Source organism: Monodon monoceros, unplaced genomic scaffold (genome assembly GCF_005190385.1).
Source record: "Monodon monoceros isolate NGI ecotype Baffin Bay Population unplaced genomic scaffold, NGI_Narwhal_1 Super_Scaffold_13, whole genome shotgun sequence".
NCBI lineage: Eukaryota > Metazoa > Chordata > Mammalia > Artiodactyla > Monodontidae > Monodon > Monodon monoceros.
The window spans coordinates 84,513,634-84,532,194 of NW_021703769.1; the positions used below are offsets into that span (position 1 = coordinate 84,513,634).

Below are 18,561 nucleotides of genomic sequence, written 5' to 3' on the forward strand. Positions count from 1 at the left end.
GGTGAGCGGGGCGGTCGGTGAGCGGGGCGGTCGGTGAGCGGGGCGGTCGGTGAGCGGGGCGGCTGGCGCTCAGCCGGCATTTGTGGAGCACCTACTGCATGCCTGCGGGAGGCGGAGTGGCCAGGGGCCTGCCCCAGGTTTCCGGTCCGAAAAGGGGCGCAGAGCCCACCTCTTCCAGGCCCGGAGAGGGTCAGCCCCGACGAGGTGACTAGGGGAGACCTGCCAGCACGAAGCCGACGGTCGGCGAAGGCTCGCGGGGAGGGGCGGGCGGGCGGAGAGCTGGAGGGGGCTTTAGGAAGGGAGGGGCGGGTGGGGGGGGCGCCGCGGGTGGAGGTGAAGCTGTGTAGAGCTCCGCAGGCCTGAAGCCTGCGTACCAGAGGTGAGAGGCCCACGTGGCTGAATCCAGGCCTTGGGATGGGGCTGGAGGCCCGCTGCCCAGATCAGGTGGGCTCGGGGCGTGTAACTCCGCTTTCCACGCCTCCGCTGACCGGTGGGATTAGTTCTGGCGCCCAGGACCACCCTGTGTCCTCTTTCCTCGAGACTCTTTACGCCTTTTAAAGGCAGCAGTTCTCACGTTATTGTCTCCAAATCTTGTCACCATGTTTTCATGCTGAAGGAACTTTTGGCTGCTAACCATGGGGCTAATGGCAGCCTTTTTCATCAGAAGAAAGGACGCAGAGCTTCCTTTGTCAGGTTGTTCTGAGACTTACGTGAAGGGAGGTGTGGGTAGGATGTTAACAACCCCACTTCCCCTAAGAGGCTTGGAAATTGCGCTTCGTTCACACACAGGGTGAGTTCAGTTTTTTTAAGAAATGTGACAGGCCAGTCAGACCCTGTACTAGCCGCCAAAGCCATGGAACTAAGCAAGGGAAGGACCTGTCCTCACGGGGTTTTCTCAGAGTTTCTCAAAGCCCAGTGGAAATTTCTATCCGCTGGGAAAGAATGTTACTTTCATTAATTTTATCAGCATTTTTAACCAGTCTTGGGAAAACTTTGGTTGACACAAACAAGGTGACTACCATTAACGTTTGAGTTTTCCTGAAGAAAACTTCAGGAGGGAAAAAAACACCTTTGGGCTGAAGGGGAGAGGCCTGCTGGAGGAGCTTGCTCCGGCTGCCATAAACCAGCACCCAGGACGGGCGACTTACAGAGCAGAAGTTTCTGGCTCAGTGTCTGGAGGCTGGAAATCTGAAATCAAGGTGTCAGCAGGGTTGCTTCCTGGGACATCTCGACTTGTAGACGGCCATCTTCTCCCTGTGTCTTCATGTGGTTTTCGCTGTGTGTGTGTGTCTGTGTCCTAACTTCTTACAAGGACACCAGTCATATGGGATTAGAGCCCACCCGTGTGACCTCATTTTACCTTAATTACCTCATTTAAAGACCAGCCACCTCTTGAGGTGCTGGGGGTTGGGACTTGACCGTAGAGACTTCGGGGGGATACGGTTCAGCCCGTAACACCTTCTTTCCAGCTGTGGGGCCTCGTCAAGTCACCTCTCCCTCTTGGGGCGCACTGTCGCATCTCTGAAAACGTGCGGATTAAGCCTGCGAGCTCCTGACCTGCTGGTCTTTGCAATGCCAACCTGCTTGCTCCCTTTTTCCTCACCAGGTCCTCGAAGCTGGTGTGGGCTTCCTTTCAGCGTCAAAGGTTCCACACCGGTGGGAGTTGCTTCAAGGGCCGGACGGGCGCTGAGCACCTGTGGCTGATGCGGCATTTGAGGGACCCGTTTGTGAAGGCTGCGAAGGTGGAGAGTTACAGGTGTCGAAGTGCCTTCAAGCTCTTGGAGGTGAACGAGAGGCACCGGATTCTGCGGCCTGGCCTCCGGGTGTTAGACTGCGGCGCCGCTCCTGGCGCGTGGAGCCAGGTGGCTGTGCAGAGTGTCAACGCTGCAGGCACAGGTGGGGCCTCCCGACCACCGTGGTTTAGACGCAGGTGCTGCCCTCTGCCAGGGGATGCAGAGCAGCTGAGCCGCCCCGTGAGGGCACATGCTTCTGCGTGGTTGTTTAGGAGGGATGATACAACACTGACATTTTCAGAATGAGAGACAGGGTAGAAAGGGATAATGAAAATGAAAATCACCTCAAATCACACCACAGTAGTGTGTAGACTAATATATTGGTGTACATCCCGTACCTTTGTTGCTGATTTGGAGCCTCAACAGAGATATATATATATATATATATATATATATATTTTTTTTTTTTGGCTGACTGATATATTGATGTCTTTCCATGACAGTACAACTGAGTCAACCTCAGGGGTTTCCAGGTCCTGGTCCTTGAAGCCCTGGGTTTCCTGGAGGTGCTCCTGGGGCTGCCCGGGGGGGCCCTTGTGGCTCTGGATTCCCCACTTCAGCTCAACTTGAGGGACTTAGCTTTTATCTGTTTTACATTTAGGGGTTTTGACTAAGATCGTCTATATTAAAAAGTTTCCTCTCACTAATAGATCAACTAACTATGCAGGGCAGGAAACTATGCCATCCTTTGAAACAGCTGCGTGGTATTCCAGATAACGGTCGTACTGTTGGTGTTTACAGTCTCCCCATCTTGGGCACCAAGGTTGCTTTTGGGTGTGCAGTGCTGTGGTAACGATCCTTACCACTTGTATTTCCTGCTGTGAAGTCTGAGGGTACCACATGCACTGGCATTATGACACATGTGAAGTTCACAAAGATCTCTCCCAGACACCTTAAAAACAGTTAAAAAAATTTCTTTTGAGCTTAGTATTTATCAGCTAAGTGAAAATGAGTCAGAAACTTCTGTTCCTTTTCCCACCACTGAGTCTATCCACAGACTTCCTAACAACTGATTTTAGTGGTTCCTGTCCCCCTAATTTCTCTTCAGTAGAAGCAGGAAAATGCCGAAGTTTAACTTGTAGGAAGAGGTGGCAGAAGCAAAGAGTGTGTGGATCAAATGGTTTGGTTCTTTTACTTCCAGAAGTTGCAAAAATGGAACCAAAGCCATTTGCCTTTAGAGGACACTTCCTGGGGCTGTAGTATGTGGGACGTTAAAGGAGACACCAGAAGTGTATAAAATGGAACAAGAGTTGTCCCACTAGCCAGGGCTGAAAATGGAGAGCTTTTGCCTTTGAAAAATGAGGTATCCTGCAGAATACCTGGACTTGCAATCTTTAGATCGAGATAAAACGCCCTGCCCCCTCACCAGTGGAGCAGGTTTTTTACCAAACCGAGTGAGCTACAAAAGAGTCTGTTCTCTTCATGTATCTAGCCTGTATCTACCCTGGCATGTAGGGTGCCTGGTGTGTAGGGGTGGTGCAGGGAGGGACCCCCAGGGCTTGTGAAGAGGGGAGCTTGGAACGGGAAGGGAAGGGAAGGGAGGTGGAGCCTGGGGGCAGCGGCCGTGCGGGCAGGAAATCTTGTTTCAGGTGAGGTGAAACAGTAACATCTTTTTCTTTCACCACTGGCATCACTCAAATATGGGCAGGGTATCAAGTTTTTTTACCTTACTTTGCATTTGTCCGTTTCCCCCCTCTCTTGGCTCGTTTCTGCTAGTTTCTGCATTGAAAGAAATTGGATTACCTGCAGAATGGATTTGTTGATTTAATCCAGAGGCACTTTGTATACTGGTGTGTCATTTTCTGTTTCAGTTTGTCAAAAAGAGCACTCAGAGATAAAAGCCCTTTCATGGACCGCAAGGCTCAGGGAGTGCAATGAAATCAGAGATGGTGTCAGGGCCCAGGGTGTGGCCCCAGGTCTGCCTGTCCCCTGGGACAGTCACTTTTCCTCTCTGGGCCTCAGTTTCCTCAGAGGTAGAAGGACCACCACTCCCCACCACGTGTTTTTGTAGGATGTACAGAAAGTGGGGAAAGGCTTGTGTCCACATATTTGCACATTAGCTCTTTTCCTCAGTCCTGACTTTTTATTTCTGTTTTATTATTTTGTTGCATTTATTGTTTGTGGGAAGATTCAGGGTGTAAATAAGCACAGTCACCGTTTCTTCCTTAGATCCCAGTGCTCCTGTTGGCTCTGTGCTTGGGGTAGATCTCCTTCACGTGTCCCCCCTGGAAGGAGCAACTTTTCTGTGCCCTGCCGATGTAACTGACCCAAGAACCTTCCAGAGAATCCGAGAACTGCTTCCTGCTGGGAGAGCAGATGTGATTCTGAGTGACATGGCACCCAACGCCACAGGGATCCGGGGCCTCGACCACGATAGGCTCATCACCTTGTGCTTGTCCCTTCTGGACATGGCTCCAGAAGTCCTGCACCCTGGGGGAACATTCCTGTGTAAAACCTGGGCTGGAAGTCAAAGCCATCGGTTACAGAAGAGACTGACAGAGGAATTCCAGAAAACAAGGACTGTAAAACCTGAAGCCAGCAGGAAGGAATCATCAGAGGTGTACCTCTTGGCCACACAGTACCGAAGAGGGAAGGGGGAAGGTCTGTGAAGGAATGAGAGTTTCTTTTGCTGTTTCTGGTTCTTTTTCACTGCAAATGTAGCTTGAGCCCTTTCCTGAAGTGTGGCTGGGGAGATCCGAGCTTGATCTGGGATGCAGCGGGCAGGACAAATGGGGGACCTTTTTTTAAGCCCAAAAGATATGACAAAACTATATTCAGTGTCCAAGACATATGATAAAAAAGTCTCTATAACATGATTCGTGAAGAGGAAGAGATAGGCAAAGATTAAAGGATGAGAAGGCAGACTGAGGGAAGGATAAAAAACACTGGCAGTCGGGCTTCCCTGGTGGTGCAGTGGTTGAGAGTCCGCCTGCCGATGCAGGGGACACGGGTTCGTGCCCCGGTCCGGGAAGATCCCACATGCCGCGGAGCGGCTGGGTCCGTGAGCCATGGCCGCTGAGCCTGCGCGTCCGGAGCCTGTGCTCCGCAACGGGAGAGGCCACGACAGCGAGAGGCCCGCGTACCGCAAAAAAACCCAAAACAAACAAACAAAAAACACTGGGAGGCAGAGAAACATACACACGGACACCTTTATGTAACTCTCTTCATACCCACGTTAGTATGTTACAGAGAAACAGGCTTCCACCCTTGTTCCAAAACAACCCACAGGTTTCCAGGTGTTATTTTGGGTTTACCGTGTAATGTAGAAAAAATCTGAAGTTTCAGTCTGGGGATTTGTGTCCATCTCTCTGGCAAATGATCTGGAAATACATCCATTCTTCAAGCAGTGAGAGTTCTCAGAACAATCAGGGAAGACGTTTGGTATGAATTATGCATGGGGTGGGTGTGCTCTGTTTTTCACTGGGATTGTTGCTGTCATACTCCGGCCTCCAAAGACTTCCAGGTAAGTGCCAGAGCAAGCGGAGAAGTGGTGCGTGCGTTTGTTTCCTTTTACTCTTCCGGGAACTCGATGCAACTTTACAAAACAATACAGGCCGTATTATTTTATGGAATTCCATGCTTTTAAGTTCATCTTTTGAAAAATTAATTTCTTCAAAACCATTTCCTGGAGGTATGCTCATTTCTTAAGAAGAGTTTATTGATTGTAATGATGATTAAATGTGTAGACCGAAAAAAGAACGCACCACCTAAAAGTTGAGAGTTATGTTTTATTTGGTGGACAAAACTGAGGACTTAAGCCCGGACACAGCATCTCAGATAACTCTGAGAGATTGCTCTGAAGCGGCAAGGGGGGAGCCAGGATCTATAGAAGTTTTAGCAGCAAAGACCAGGTAGTTGGAATATCAAATGATCACTGTTAACAAAAGAAAAGCAAGACATCTCAAGTTAAGGAATTTAGTGCTTTTCTACGTTTGGGAAGATCCCAGAGTCGGGGGTCACTGAAATCATTTCTTTGATGTGCACCTCAGCTCTCTGGGGCCAGCGTCCTATGTTTTCTCTTCCTGAGTTTCTTCGGTGTGCCGTTGGGGTGGCGGGGCGGTGGGGTGGTGGCTGCAGTGTATGACGGCGGGCATGCTGTTCCCATCCCGAGTTCCCTGGTCTCACCATCCGGGGTGGCTGTAGTGGCTGGTGACCGGAACGTCTTTTATTTACTGATACGGCAGGCAGCAGTTTTAGTTCACAAATCCGAAGGATCGCTGGGGGAAAGGATATCCAGGAATCTCCATAGGGTCCTAGGGTAGTCCAGATCACTGAAGTAGGCTGCAGGCCCGACTTTTAAAATTTTGTTTTATTTGCGCTCGCAGCACGCTAATGTAGCCCAGAGAGCCTCCTGTCCTGCTTGCACCTCCCCATCCCGTTTCTTTCCGGCCACAAAACCTTGTGTTTTATTCTCTGGAAGGGAATTCGGTGCAGACCCTCGGACGCTTAGCAGGGGGAGGGGAGGAGGAGGGGCCGGTGAGACCCGTTAGTGGACGCAGGTTGCTGTGGTTCCAGGAGGGATCTGCTGGCTGTGGGCTGACCTCGCCCCGCTTTGCCCTTGCGCCCTGGAGAACTGGGACCCAGACGACGGCATCGCGCCCCGACAGCTCACAGGGCGCTGGGAGGGTAGCTTAGTAGACCGGTTTTTCGCGTTGTTTTAGAGGGCCAGGGGAAAGTAAAAAAGGCATTCATTCAGGCAAATACTGTAGTGGCAAAATCTGCGGACTAGTCCGGCGGGCTGGGAAGTTTGGCCCTGCGAGGCCACCGTTGGCCGGTGCTGTTCCCCACAATACGGTGCGGGGCAGCCGCCCAGTGGAAGCCTGACCCGCAGAGGCCTGGGCCACGAGGATAGTCCCACGGGCTGGCCTTTGGTTCCCAGTCCTCTCCGAGCGGGGTCTCCTGCGGGTGGGTGGCTATGGGGGCGAACACGAAGGCCCCAGGACCCGTTGGTGCGCGGGCCCGGAGTTTTACGGCTTGCCCCGCCCAGGTCTCGCGAGAGCGCAGGCGTACGTCTCGCGATACGCGGGCGTAAAAGAGGGAGATCTGAGCAGCGCCGACGGCGGCGCGGAGGCTGAGGCGTTTAGGTGAGCGGCCGGAGTCCCGGGAGTGTTACGGGGCTGGGCTTGGGGGCGGGTGCTGAGCCAAATCGGCGGGGTTCGGGCGAAGAAGAGGCTGGGGCAGCCCGCCGGGTCTGGGTGCGGGCGCCGCCCCCTGCCCTGGGGCTCTGAGACGGCGCCCCCTCGGCGTCCCCCCTTCCCTCTTAGACCCCGGCCCTGGGGCTGTTACCGGCGCGTCCACTGTCTGTCCGCGTGCTCACCGGGGCCGGGGTCTCTGCCGGCGCGCCCCTGCGCTCCGTGTTCTGTCCTCCGAGCCTGGGCGCGTCCCGTGCAGCCCCCCAAGGCTTCCTCTCCGAGAGGAGCAAATGGAAATGGCCAGGGTTCGGGGGGCGAGCGAGGGCCGGGGCGGAGGCGGCCACGGAGGAGAGGTGCTTCACCGCCCGGCCTCCGGGAAGAAGGCGCACCCCCACCCCCGCCGCCCCCAGACGGCCCAGTGCAGAGAGAGGAGCCCTTCCCCCAGTCCCGCCCTTTCGAGTTTACAGCACTGTCGCCCGCATGTCTTCACTTGAGCAGCGTGGGAGTTGCCTAAGTTAGGAGAAAGCAGACAAACGGGTGGTGAACTTAGGCCAGCGCAAGTGCCCGTGGCGGTGTGAAGTGGTGTTGCGGTGTGTAGCGCAAGTGCCCGTGGCGGTGTGAAGTGGTGTTGCCGGGTGGGGCGCAAGTGCCCGTGGCGGTGTGAAGTGGTGTTGCCGGGTGGGGAGCATCCTCGCAATTTCTGTAGGTGCCCTCGGGTGTCCTTTTGCCAAGGAGGGCAGTCGAGAGGCAGTGTGCTCTGACTCCCAGCTCAGGGGTTCCGTTGAGAGCAGTTCACGTTCAGCGACCAGACTTCTGGAAGTGAGTGTCTTTGATAGAGAGGATGGAGTTTGAGCTTTCACCTTATCGCTTGCCTTATGGAGTGGTTTAGCTCCAGGCAGGTGAAAATGGACGTGTGCTTTTCATTCTTTTGTATTAAGTGCATCAGCTCTTGAGAAGAGGGTGTATTGCCTAAATTTCCCATCATGGGATGGAAAGTATGGTCCTGGTCAAACGGGAGGATTTGCCTTCCAGAGCAGAGCGCTGCTGCCTGGCTCCACGTGGGCCTGTCTCTCAGGGAGGCTCACAGCACTGTGAGTGCCCCTCCCCGGTCTGTCTTCTAGCCCATTTTCCATTTGTAGTGTGAAGGAGAGGTAGAACAGCTGTGTTGTGCAGCGGTGGAAACGATGGCCTACAGAAGACAAGGGCTCTTCGTGCCCAAGGCCAAGTTTCTTGTTAAGTGTGAAATGCAGAATCAAACCAAGATTCTTCACCTTTTTTGGGGGCGGGTGGGTTGGGGGCAGGTGTCTTCAGTCTCATACTTAGGGGAAATCAGTGAGAGCTGGCTGCTTTCCTCAGGGGAACACAGTATGCACCTGTAGGAATTCACACCTTTTGGCTGTCAACTCTGCCTAGGACACTTCCACACCTTCTGACTAGTAGACGGCCTGGTGTGAGGCTGGAATCAGCGCAGGGCTGGGGATGCGTGTTCTTTGCTGCTGCGTGCCCTTGGCCCTTCACACATTGGCCTGTGGAGTGCCCTCGACCTTTAGAGCCAGACAGACCCAGGTTCCAATCTAAGTTCTGTAACTTTTGGAGCCTCATTTTCTGTCATCTCTAAAAGGATGTGGAAGAAGGTTTCATCCATCTGCCCATTGTGATGATTGCTGTGTCGTATGTTAAATTACAAGCAAAGTGATAGACTCAGTGGCAATAGCTGTGCCATCTGCCATTTGGAGACTTCTTTTGGACCCTTATAATCCTCACAACTTTGAAAAGTGGGATCCTCAGTTTACAGATGAGGAGACAGGTTCAGGAAGTCCTGGTGCCCAGTGAATGTCAGGTACCTTTCTGTGTGGTGCCTGTGGCTGAAATAGTAGTGACACTTACCAACGTCTTTGTTAACCTGTAGTTAGCGTTGCTGTGGTTGTCATCCTTACTGCCACTATTGTGTGCTTTGTTTCTGATTCCCAGAAGCTAGGCTTTTTGTGATTGCTTATGTGGGAGATGTGCCACCTGATTGTCGAACACCTTATCTTGGGAGCCGTCTGTCTGTCCTCCTGGTGTGCAGGTCAGCACTCTGACGGTCAGCAGCTTGGTGGCATGTTGTACTTTTATGCCTCCGTTTCTTCTCTGAGAAATTGGCAGTGTAGGCTCCCAGTTAACTCCAAAGAGTGTGGTTACGGACACTGGAATATTATAAGGGCTCTGAGAGAGCATTAGGGGAGTGGGACTGCCCGAAGGTCCCCCTGACCGGGCAGCTGGCAGAACTGATGGCTCATGAAAAGGCTCCCTGTGACCCTTCCCTTGTTTTCCTCCAGAAGGGAAGTGGCCATGGAAGACCTGGGGGAAAACACCACCGTCCTATCCACCCTGAGGTCTTTGAACAATTTCATTTCTCAGCGAGTGGAGGGGGGATCTGGACTGGATGTTTCCATCTCTGCCCAAGGTTCTCTGCAGATGCAGTACCAACAAAGCATGCAGGTGAGTGGTATGTGTTGGGATAGGGGCCTCTAGGTAAAGACACCTGCTCTTAGGTGGGGCTGGTTCAAGTTCCAGGTGGTGCAGGAGAGCGGTTTGTGTTAGGATAAGGGCCTCTACATACAGAGACTTTCCTTTAGGTAGGGCTGATTCAACTCCCATATAGTTGAGGCAGGTGTGCGCTTTCTCAGCCTAGAGGCCAGCTGGCCATCTCCCACATCTCCAACGTGGATAGTCATAGTTTTGGAGGATAGCCAGAGGTCATGGTCTGGCCCTGAGCTGTCCTGGCTCAAAAGCCTGAGATAACAGCACCCCCAGAGTGGGTCAGCATGGTGCTGACACCAACGAGCTCGCAGACACTAGAGGTAGGATTGGAAAGCCAGTTTATTCATTTAATCGAGGGAAACAATCCCAAACTGCCTGGGCACATGACCACTGGAATTGTGTAGCCAGCTGCTGGCTCCCTTGGTGGTGCAACACATGGGAGGGCTGTGTTTTAAGCACAGGTTCTTGGTCAGCCTGGCAGGAAAGGCAGGGCAGTGAGTGAAGGATTGGGCATATGACAGCCTCAGACTATGGGGGCCATTTGCACATCTTCGCTTCAGTCTGCCATGGGGTGATTTTTATAGTTTCACTTTGCTCATAGTCTTATTTCACTTTATTCCAAGTTCTCGGCAATGCTCGCTGTGGACACAGTTGTAAAGGCTCAGGTCTCCTGAAGGACTTCAGGTTCTGAAGAGTCGTGGGGTCAGTGCTAGCTGGGGCAGGGATCACTGGGTCCACATAGGGAGGGAATGTGGTGTCTGAGCCATGTCCAGGCCCCTGCCACTGTCAGGGCTGCATCAGGTGATCTCTGGCTTCTCTGCTTGCATTCCTTCTCTCTTGTCAGCCTTGCCTGTGTTGCTGCAGCCTTTCTGCTATAATGTCCTGTGTCAGCCGAGCCAGTGGTTTCCTGTTGCTCTGGGAGCCCTGATGAGTCCATGCCACATTTGCTAAAACGGGGGCTGCTGTGTTTGTGTGCATTCGTTTGCTGAATAGTTGAATTACTTACTATGTGTTTGTTAGTGGGCTAAGTTGCTCACTGCCCTTTTTTTTTTGGCAAGGACTGTTCTTTATCCTGAAATTAGGTCATTTATATTTGTTTTTGTTGTTAAAACACCTTTTTTTGAAATGGTGGTGGTGACAGATTATAGGGTTTTTTCTGTTTTTGATCCTTGCTCACTGGCGGAATATGAAGTTGGCATCTTTGGTCTAAGAAAGTTATAATTTTATTGATGGAGATGTCTGGGAACTTTTGGCCTGTTGGAACTACAGAGTCTAGAATTTCCAGGGTCCCTTGTTCTCACTCACCTATGACCTGAAAGGCTTCCCCGGTTGGGAGATCAGTAAATGAGAGCTGTAGCCGGAGTGAGCTGGTTAGAGAGCCATGTGGCACCGGACCTGCCTAGGAGCCCTGACCTTGGACCTGTCCTGTCTCAGGACTTCAGTCAGTGTTCTGTCTCTTTCCTACCATGCCTGGCGGGTGAGGGAATAGCAAGTGAGGGAACAGAGCAGCTGCAGGTCTGGGGAGTCTGGAGGCAGAGAGCAGTGTCTTGCCTACTGGTCCCCTCCCCTGCTTTATTTTAAGGTTCTTCTTTCTGTGTGCAGGTGTTTACAGTCTGCTGTGCTACGTGTCAGCATTGGCTTAAATATAAAAATATGTTCAGTGGCTTTCCTTCAGATACAGTCAGTGTTCCAGGAAGATGTGGCCAATGGATGTGTGTCTCCGGGACTTCCGTGTGGCGCCCACAGCCTCGGAGCTGGGGTCCCACCCTCCTCTGAAGAAGCTGGGCCCTAGCTGCAGACTCAGAGTGAGGCTAGGAAGACTGAGTCTGACGGAGGGTAGAGTTAGGGACTCCCAGACGTCAACAGGTGGGGATTGAAATGAGAGAAAATATCAGAGGGGTAAAGAAAGTGTGGACTTTGGCCTCCAAAGCACGTGGGGGAAGGGTGGAGAAAATGTCTTTTCTCTGGCCTGGGATTTCTCACACTTGGCACTGTTGACATTTTGGGCTGAATAAGTTTTTGTTTTGCAGGACATTCCTGTGCATCGTGGGATGTTTAGCAACATCCCTGGCTTCTACCCACTACATGCCAGGAGCAAACACAGAGTGTCGCCCCTTCTTGTGACGATCAGTTGTATCCCCAGACAGTGCCACATGTCCCTGATTGAAATGAGAACCACTTCTGTAGCCCAGAGCATCTTGAACTTTAACGTGCATATGAATCACCTGAAGATATGTTTAAAAGGAAGGTTCCAATTTGGTATCTGTGCGGTGTGGCCCGAGACTCTGCATTTCTGCTAAGTGCCCAGGAGATGCTGTGTTGCTGGACTGCAGGCCGTTCTTGGAGGGGTTGGGCTCTAGCCCCCTGAAGACAAGGCCCTTGCAGTCGGTGATTTGGCTGTGTCTTCTGAGGCCCTTCAGAGCTTCAGTTCCACCTTATTTACTTACCCTCTGGGGGACGCAGGCTCTGAGATGGGCCCCAAACTGCTGGCCCCTGGTGGACTGGAGTTTCTCCCACTTAATCGAACACTAACTAGGTGTTGTGGCCCCGCGGTTCTGCAGATAGAATTAATAGCTCCAATCAGTGGACCTTAAGGTAGGGAGAGTACCTGGGTGGGCCTGACCTAATCAGGTGAGTCTTTAAAATCTGGGTCCAGAGATCAGACAGAGAAGTCAGAGATGCAGAGCAGGAAAGGGATTCCACACGTGTGAGATTCTCCCTCGTTGGCTTTGGAGGTGGAGAGGGCCATGTGGCAGGGAATGTGGGCAGCCTCTGGGAGCTGACAGCAGCCTGGGCCTTCCAGCCAGCAAGGAAATAGGAGCGTGGAAGAGGCTCCTGAGCTACAGGGGAGAGCACAGCTTGCCGACTGCATGGATTTTAGATGTTGAGACCCTGATCGGAGAACCTGGCTCTGTGTGCCCGGCCTTCTGACCCATGAAACCGACAGCCAGCATATGGGCGTTTAAGCTGCTGCGTTGGTGGTAGTTTGTTACACGGCATAGGAAACAAGCCCTCACACTGTCATCTGAAAACGCACCTTCCTCTTTTGTCCTTTGTCACCTTCTCTTGTCTTGCTGCCTCCCTGCACTCCTTTCCCACCTGGGGGCCCGGTGTTCCTTCCTCCCCAGGGCTGAGCGAGGGCCTTGCTGGGAGCAGGTGCTCGGTGAGGGAGTGTTGAGTGAGCCCCTCGCCTGGCTGACGCAGCTACTGAGGACCTGTCTTTCCTTTGCACGTGACCCGGTCAGCTGGAGGAGCGAGCAGAGCAGATCCGTTCCAGGTCCCACCTCATCCAGGTGGAGCGGGAGAAGACGCAGATGGAGCTGAGTCACAAGAGGGCCCGCGTGGAACTGGAGCGGGCAGCCAGCGCCAGTGCCAGGAGCTACGAGGTGGGCTCTGGTGGGGCCCCCCAGAGCAAGGGGGCGGTGCGTGTACCTGCCAGACCGCAGGGAGCAAGAGCCCAGCCAGCGGCCCAGGTGCTCTCCTCCAGGTGTCCAGGGCCTGCCTTCTTAGGCCACCTGAGGAAGTGGGTCGGGCCTCAGGTGTGCTCTGTGTCCCCGAGGAGGGCAGCACGAAGGGACGGCTGCCCTGCCACGTCTGCCCAGTGAGGTGCTGGTGGGCATTCGTCTCCGCTGGCTGCCTCGTTGCCCTGTCTTCTCTGTGAGAATTGGGATGGAGGTCTGGCACAAATGCCAGGTGGCCTGGGGGTTACAGGCCTCGAAAGTCACCGGCTTGCGTAAGAGTCTCAGGTCCAGGCTGGGCCTTGTGCAAATGGTTATAGGGCCTCAGCGCCAAGAACCCCAGTCTCGGGGGCTGCTTCAGGTTGCCCTTGCCTTACCCAGGGCAGGCTGTTACCCAGAGGAGTTGCTGGGTTTTTACTCAGTGTGTAAACTCCACGCTTCCTCTGCTTTGAGTAACGGCACTTGGCCAGGGTTTTTCAGTAAGTGCTGACGAGTCGTGGAAATGCTGCCAAGGTTCAGGCAGAGCGTTGCACCAGAAAGTCTCTGGCCTCTGGGCTTTCCCTGAGGATGGATATCTGGCCCCATTCTCACCTTACGTGGCATATTCCCACTCTTTCCTGGTCCCTGTAGAAATAGCTGATGGCTTCGAGGGTGTGATGCTAACTGGATGTACTTGAGCCCGATGTGCAGGCCCGTGGCCATGGTGTGTTGTGTGGGCTTAGAAGCCCAGTGCGCTGCAGGTGGGGGACTGCTGCCTCGGCCTTGGCCCTGGCACTGCTCAGTGTGGGGCTTCTGCCGATGTTCTGGGTTGTCCTAGGAAAGATGTCCTGGGGGAGCCGGTGGGAAGAGGAAGAGGGAGAGGCCATGGGAATCTTGCAAGTATTGAAGTGAGTCACTGACAGTCTTTCTTGGGGAAATCCAAGGGTACAGGGCTGACTGAGCTTAATCCTGGGACCCCCTCGCTGAACTTGCGCCTTCCTCTCGGAGAGGCCTTTCCCCGCTGCCTGTGGACTTGGCTGAAGATGGCCCTCGAACCGTCTGAGCCAGTGGTTTTCAGCTTGTCCCTTTGAGTCTTGGGTATCTGCGAAGGTTTTTCAGGGACTGCCAGTTTGGTAGTGGGTGGAGAGGGCAGGTGGGTGGGAATCTCAGCCCTCCCACCTGGAAATACCTATGAGATGGTGAGACTTCAGTGTCCAAGGTCTGGGGACCTGCCTGGACTGCCGCATGTGCACTTGGGACTGGCAGCCTGAGGAGAGATGCCATGTCTTGCCCCGTGACGTGCTGGCGGGGTCCCTGCACAGCCACAGCACCTCACTCCTGCACCTTGGCAGGTCCCCAGGCTTTAAGGCCTCCTGGTGGTTTGGAGGCTGTACTCGCGGTTGGTGGCTCCTTTGAACCCTGGATCAGCAAGAGGCCGTGGCCCTGGCCGTGCTTTTCTTAAGCTCCTCCTTGCCGCTGGGCTCGGAGAGTCCTGGTCTCAGCACTGCCTCTGAGTACGGCAGGCCCTGCGAGTGCCCGGCGGGCAGCCCTTGGCGGGAGCTTCTGCGGCTCAGCTTCCTGATGAGAGGTCAGAGGTCAGCAGAGTGTCAGGCTCCATGTAACTAGGACTTGGTGCCTTTGCCCCTGGGACTCTGGCTGCCACTTGTGGTCCCTTTGCCTCTTGGGCTGAGGGTAACCTCAGTGGCCGACACTTGCCCCTTCGGACCCCGAGGGATCGTCGGAGTGAGGAGTCTGAGTTCTGTGCGTTCCTTACTAGCGCAAGCCACGCGGCCCCTCGAGGGGGCCAGTGTAGGGTGGCTCTGAAGCTCTGGGGGAGATGAGGGCCCAGGGTCACGTGCTCCTGCCTGCAGGCTTCTGGCCACGCCCCCTGTCCCTGCCCGGTCGTCCACTCTCTGGGGGCGTGCCGACTCACTGGAACGGGAGCCGCCGGAGCTGCTAAGCTCAGAGGCATCTTCCCAGGGTCGAGTCTGAGTGAGATCGCTGTGCTCCTCCTTGCAGATGGCCACCGTGAGCAGTGGTCGGTGGCGGTGACGTGTGCCGAGCGCCCTCCCGGGGGGGGGCACCGTGAGATGTGGCGTCGCGCCGCTGTGGCCGGGCGCTCACCTTGGAGGGCATCCCGCTGCGGCCTCGGGGTTCCTGTGGGCTTGGCTCTTGCCTTATCGGTGGCTCTGCTCTGGGTCTCGGTCCTGTCCGGCGGGCAGAGTGGGCTGGGCTCGGCCTGCTCACACGCCGTCTCACCAGGCCGTTCTCCTTGGCAGCGCGAGGTGGACCGCAACCAGGAGCTCCTGACGCGCATTCGGCAGCTTCAGGAGCGGGAAGCCGAGGCGGAGGGGAAGATGAAGGAGCAGCTGCAGCGCTACAGGGTGTGCCAGCAGAGCCTGGATGCGGCCAGCAAGAGGCTGCGGGACCAGGAGGACGGCCTGGCCGAAGCCGGCGAGGTGAGGGGCTGGGGCCCTGGGCTGGGGTGCTGCCCTCTCCCCGCGAGCAGTCTCTGGGCGGAGAGGAGACGAGCTCCCACCTCCAGCACGGTAGCTCCGTGGTAGTGCCACTGTGTACTTCTGCTTCCCACGTGTGTGCCTACGTTTTTTGCGTAGTTCTGATCGTAGCAAAAATATTAATTTTCCATTCTGTGGTTTTCAGTTAGTAAGTTGAATACTTTTTTAGTCTGTGTGATTATGATTTTTAGTGGTTGACTAACCTGTTTTTGGTCACTTTCAAGTGTTTTTTTTTAATACACACACACACCCTGATACAGATACATATGTGGTAGATAGCTTCATGTGTGTAGCTTTTTTGTTTCTGTTGAATGATTTCGTTTGGACAGATCCCTAGGAATGGGGTTATAAGATCACCAGGTGCAGTTCTCTCTGTGGCTTTTGCTACCAGTTGCTGTGTTCTACTAGTAGCTATTGTTGAGGATTCTACTTTCACTGGAACCTCTACCTGTCACGGATAATGGTGTTTTCTGGAAATACTTGTGATTCTGCCCCCCCGCCCCCGCCCCCGGAGATGTGCCTCTGGATTTGCATTTCTTTGATTATTAATAAGGTTTGTTAGCATCTGAGAATATGTCTGGAACCAGAGCATAGATCAACCGTAGTCCTTATTGTCTCTACCAACCGAAGGTTGTGTAAACTTTAGAGACAGAACCCAGACATTGATGCTTGTGGAAATTGGACTCCTCTGACCTTCCCTGTGTCTTTGCTGTGCTGCTCAGGATCACAGGTGCCGCGAGGAAGAAGATGAAACGCTGCTGGGGGAGGGAGTCGGGGGCCGCGGGATCACTGGTGTTCTGTCTCTGCGTGGTCTTCTCTCCTTGATGGATCTTCGGAGCAGGCGCCAGGTTATTCCTGCCTTGGCAACGCTGGAGAGCATGTTAAGGTTGTTTCTACATCTGTCTTCTGATGTGGATGTTGGCAGGAGTGGCCTTCAGACAAGTCTTCCTCCCGCCTTGGGTGTGTGCCTGCTTGTGCTCCCTCGCAGGCTTCTCTGGAGAACGGGGGTGGGCATGTCCTGCACATGGCTCAGTGAGGAGCAATTTGGGGGGCACCCTTGGCACAGAAGTTGCAGAGCAGACGCCCGTGGGGCCTGGCGTGGCAAGGGTTGTGGCGGTTTGGGACGGAGACCCTGACGTTGCTCATCTCCCTTTTCACCCCGTGGAGAAGGCGTCCTTGGTTCCGAGTCTAGGTTTGTAAACCTCCCGCCCACACAGCTGTGTTCTCTTGTCACGGTGCCTGGTCTAGATGCTCGTGCTCTCTGAGGTCATCCTGGTGACGGCCTGGCTTTCGCGCAGCTTTGTCCTCCAGGCGGTGGGCTGTCTGACTCCTGTATTCAGCACAGCGCCTGTACCTTTATTTAGTTCAGGAAGAATCCTCAAAGGATATGTTCATTGTTAAATAGATCTTAAGTATCTTCATTCTTCTTTGGGTCCCAGATTGAGAGTCACTGTTATAATAAAAGAAACCATGCAGGTCGATGAGAGGGTAGGACACAGACCCACCCCCCCCCATCAGCCTCCCTGGGGGGCCTGCTGTGGCCTCCGTGTTTGCAGACGGTGCCCCGTGCGAGGGTTGCTCACTGTGGTGAGTTTGCCAGGCCGTCCTCTTGCCCTCAGCTTGTAGGTTGATGTCTGACTCTCAGAGGCTGATGGGGCGATGTTGCCACTTGTTAACTTAGAGTGACGCCCTTGAGTGGGCTGGCTTTTCCTGTTGGAGGCGTGCTCTCTTGCCCCAGGAAAGCCACAAGTGGGGTCCCCTCACCAGAAGGTTGTCTGAGGAGGGCGTGGTCCGAGCTGAGGACTGCAGTTCCGCCCCAGTGTCCGTCTAGCGGACTCGCTGTCCTGGAGGCTGTGCGCTGGGCCGCCTCCCCAGGCCTCCCTGTGCCTTCCCCCATGACCCCTTCTGGCCTGGGAGCGCTTCAGCCTCCGCGGCACTAGTGCAGCTCCCGTTCGTTGTGTGTGGCTCTCGTGGTGTCATGCTGAGGACAGCCTCAGCGCCCACTTCTGACTTCTTGGCGGGTGCCCGGCTTGTCCCCGTGTAACGTCTCCTGCACAGCTGGGCGGGGGGCGTGGTGGTGGGGTGGGGTGGTTAGAGAAGGGATTCTGGGCTGAGGACAGAGTGGGTGTGGGCTGCCACGGACTGGGGGGCTGTGCACACGCCGGGTGGGAAGGGGTGACGTGGGGTGTGGGTGTGGAGGCCGCCAGGCGTGAGGCCCGGGCCCGCCTTGGCCGGCAGCGTTCTCACTCCCGAGGCCGCGGGTCACCGAGGCGGGGCTCGGGTGGGGTTGAGGGGCGGGCACGTGTTCCAGAGGAGGAGATGGATCTGTCCTTGCCCTCCGGAGCGGGGCGGGAGGGGACCGGCTCTCGTGTGTCTCGCTTTCAGACCGTCAGTGTGCTGAAGGGGAGGCTCTCGGACCTGCAGTGGAGTGTCATGAACCAGGAGATGCAGGTGAAACGCCTGGAGTCTGAGAGGCAGGAGCTGAAGGAGCAGCTGGAGCTGCAGCACAGGTGAGCGTGGAGGCGGGCAGGTCCGCCCCCTTCAGGGCAGGGGTCCCCGCCCCTTTGCCAGGTAAGCCTGGCCAGCTGTCCACCTGGGTACAGTTGGCCCGAAGCCTGCTGGGCTGCGTGCCGAACTGGGCATCCACTCGTTAACCATGTGCAAGACCCAGGCTTGCTGTCCCGCGTATCCTTCTGTGGCGTGAGCGCCCAGCGTTCACGAACGTCGTGTGCACTGAAGCTCTGAGGTTCCACGAGTGCCCTTCGTGTGCTGGCCTCCCATCCACAGGCTGTTGGGACACACTGAGGCCTTTGAAGCCAGGACCTTTTAGTGCCAGAACAGAGCAGTGTTTCAAATGTTCCAAGAATAAGAAGCGGGAACAGTCATTTCTTTCCTCCTCTGGGGGTGGGATGCCTTCCTGGAGGGAGCTTTCAGAGAAGATGTTGGGTTTGAGCGAGATTTTGAAGGCTGCGTAGGACATGCCCTGGGGCAGGGGGGACGTGGGTGGGAAAGGACGTTCCTGGGGAGGGAGCCCTCTGAGCAAAGGCACGGCAGGATGGAGGAGCTCGCCAGGAGATGCAGGTAGAAGACAGCGCTCTCCCAAAGCTCGTGGCCTCTACCTTAGCAGGTGTTGTCTTAGGGGAGTTCTGACCACTCGGTG

General features: G+C 54.9%; 2 protein-coding genes across 4 annotated transcripts in view; both read left to right on the forward strand.

Annotated features, from left to right (window-relative positions):
* The window catches only part of MRM2 (mitochondrial rRNA methyltransferase 2), an 11,629-nt gene extending 2,330 nt beyond the window's left edge, over positions 1-9,299 (forward strand). Inside the window, exons 2-4 of the mRNA XM_029219346.1 lie at positions 1,607-1,896; positions 3,963-4,394; positions 9,244-9,299. Coding sequence (XP_029075179.1) covers positions 1,607-1,896; positions 3,963-4,394; positions 9,244-9,299 — 778 coding nt within the window. The remainder of the gene's footprint in view (positions 1-1,606; positions 1,897-3,962; positions 4,395-9,243) is intronic.
* The window catches only part of MAD1L1 (mitotic arrest deficient 1 like 1), a 323,294-nt gene continuing 308,928 nt past the window's right edge, over positions 4,196-18,561 (forward strand). Inside the window, exons 1-5 of one of the 3 annotated variants that reach the window (XM_029219334.1) lie at positions 4,196-4,394; positions 9,244-9,406; positions 12,694-12,834; positions 15,165-15,344; positions 17,787-17,911. In XM_029219334.1, coding sequence (XP_029075167.1) covers positions 9,257-9,406; positions 12,694-12,834; positions 15,165-15,344; positions 17,787-17,911 — 596 coding nt within the window. In that variant the 5' untranslated portion in view covers positions 4,196-4,394; positions 9,244-9,256. Of the gene's footprint in view, positions 4,395-6,760; positions 6,878-9,243; positions 9,407-12,693; positions 12,835-15,164; positions 15,345-17,786; positions 17,912-18,561 lie in introns of those variants that run through there. The other 2 variants (XM_029219333.1, XM_029219335.1) reach the window with 2 other exon arrangements.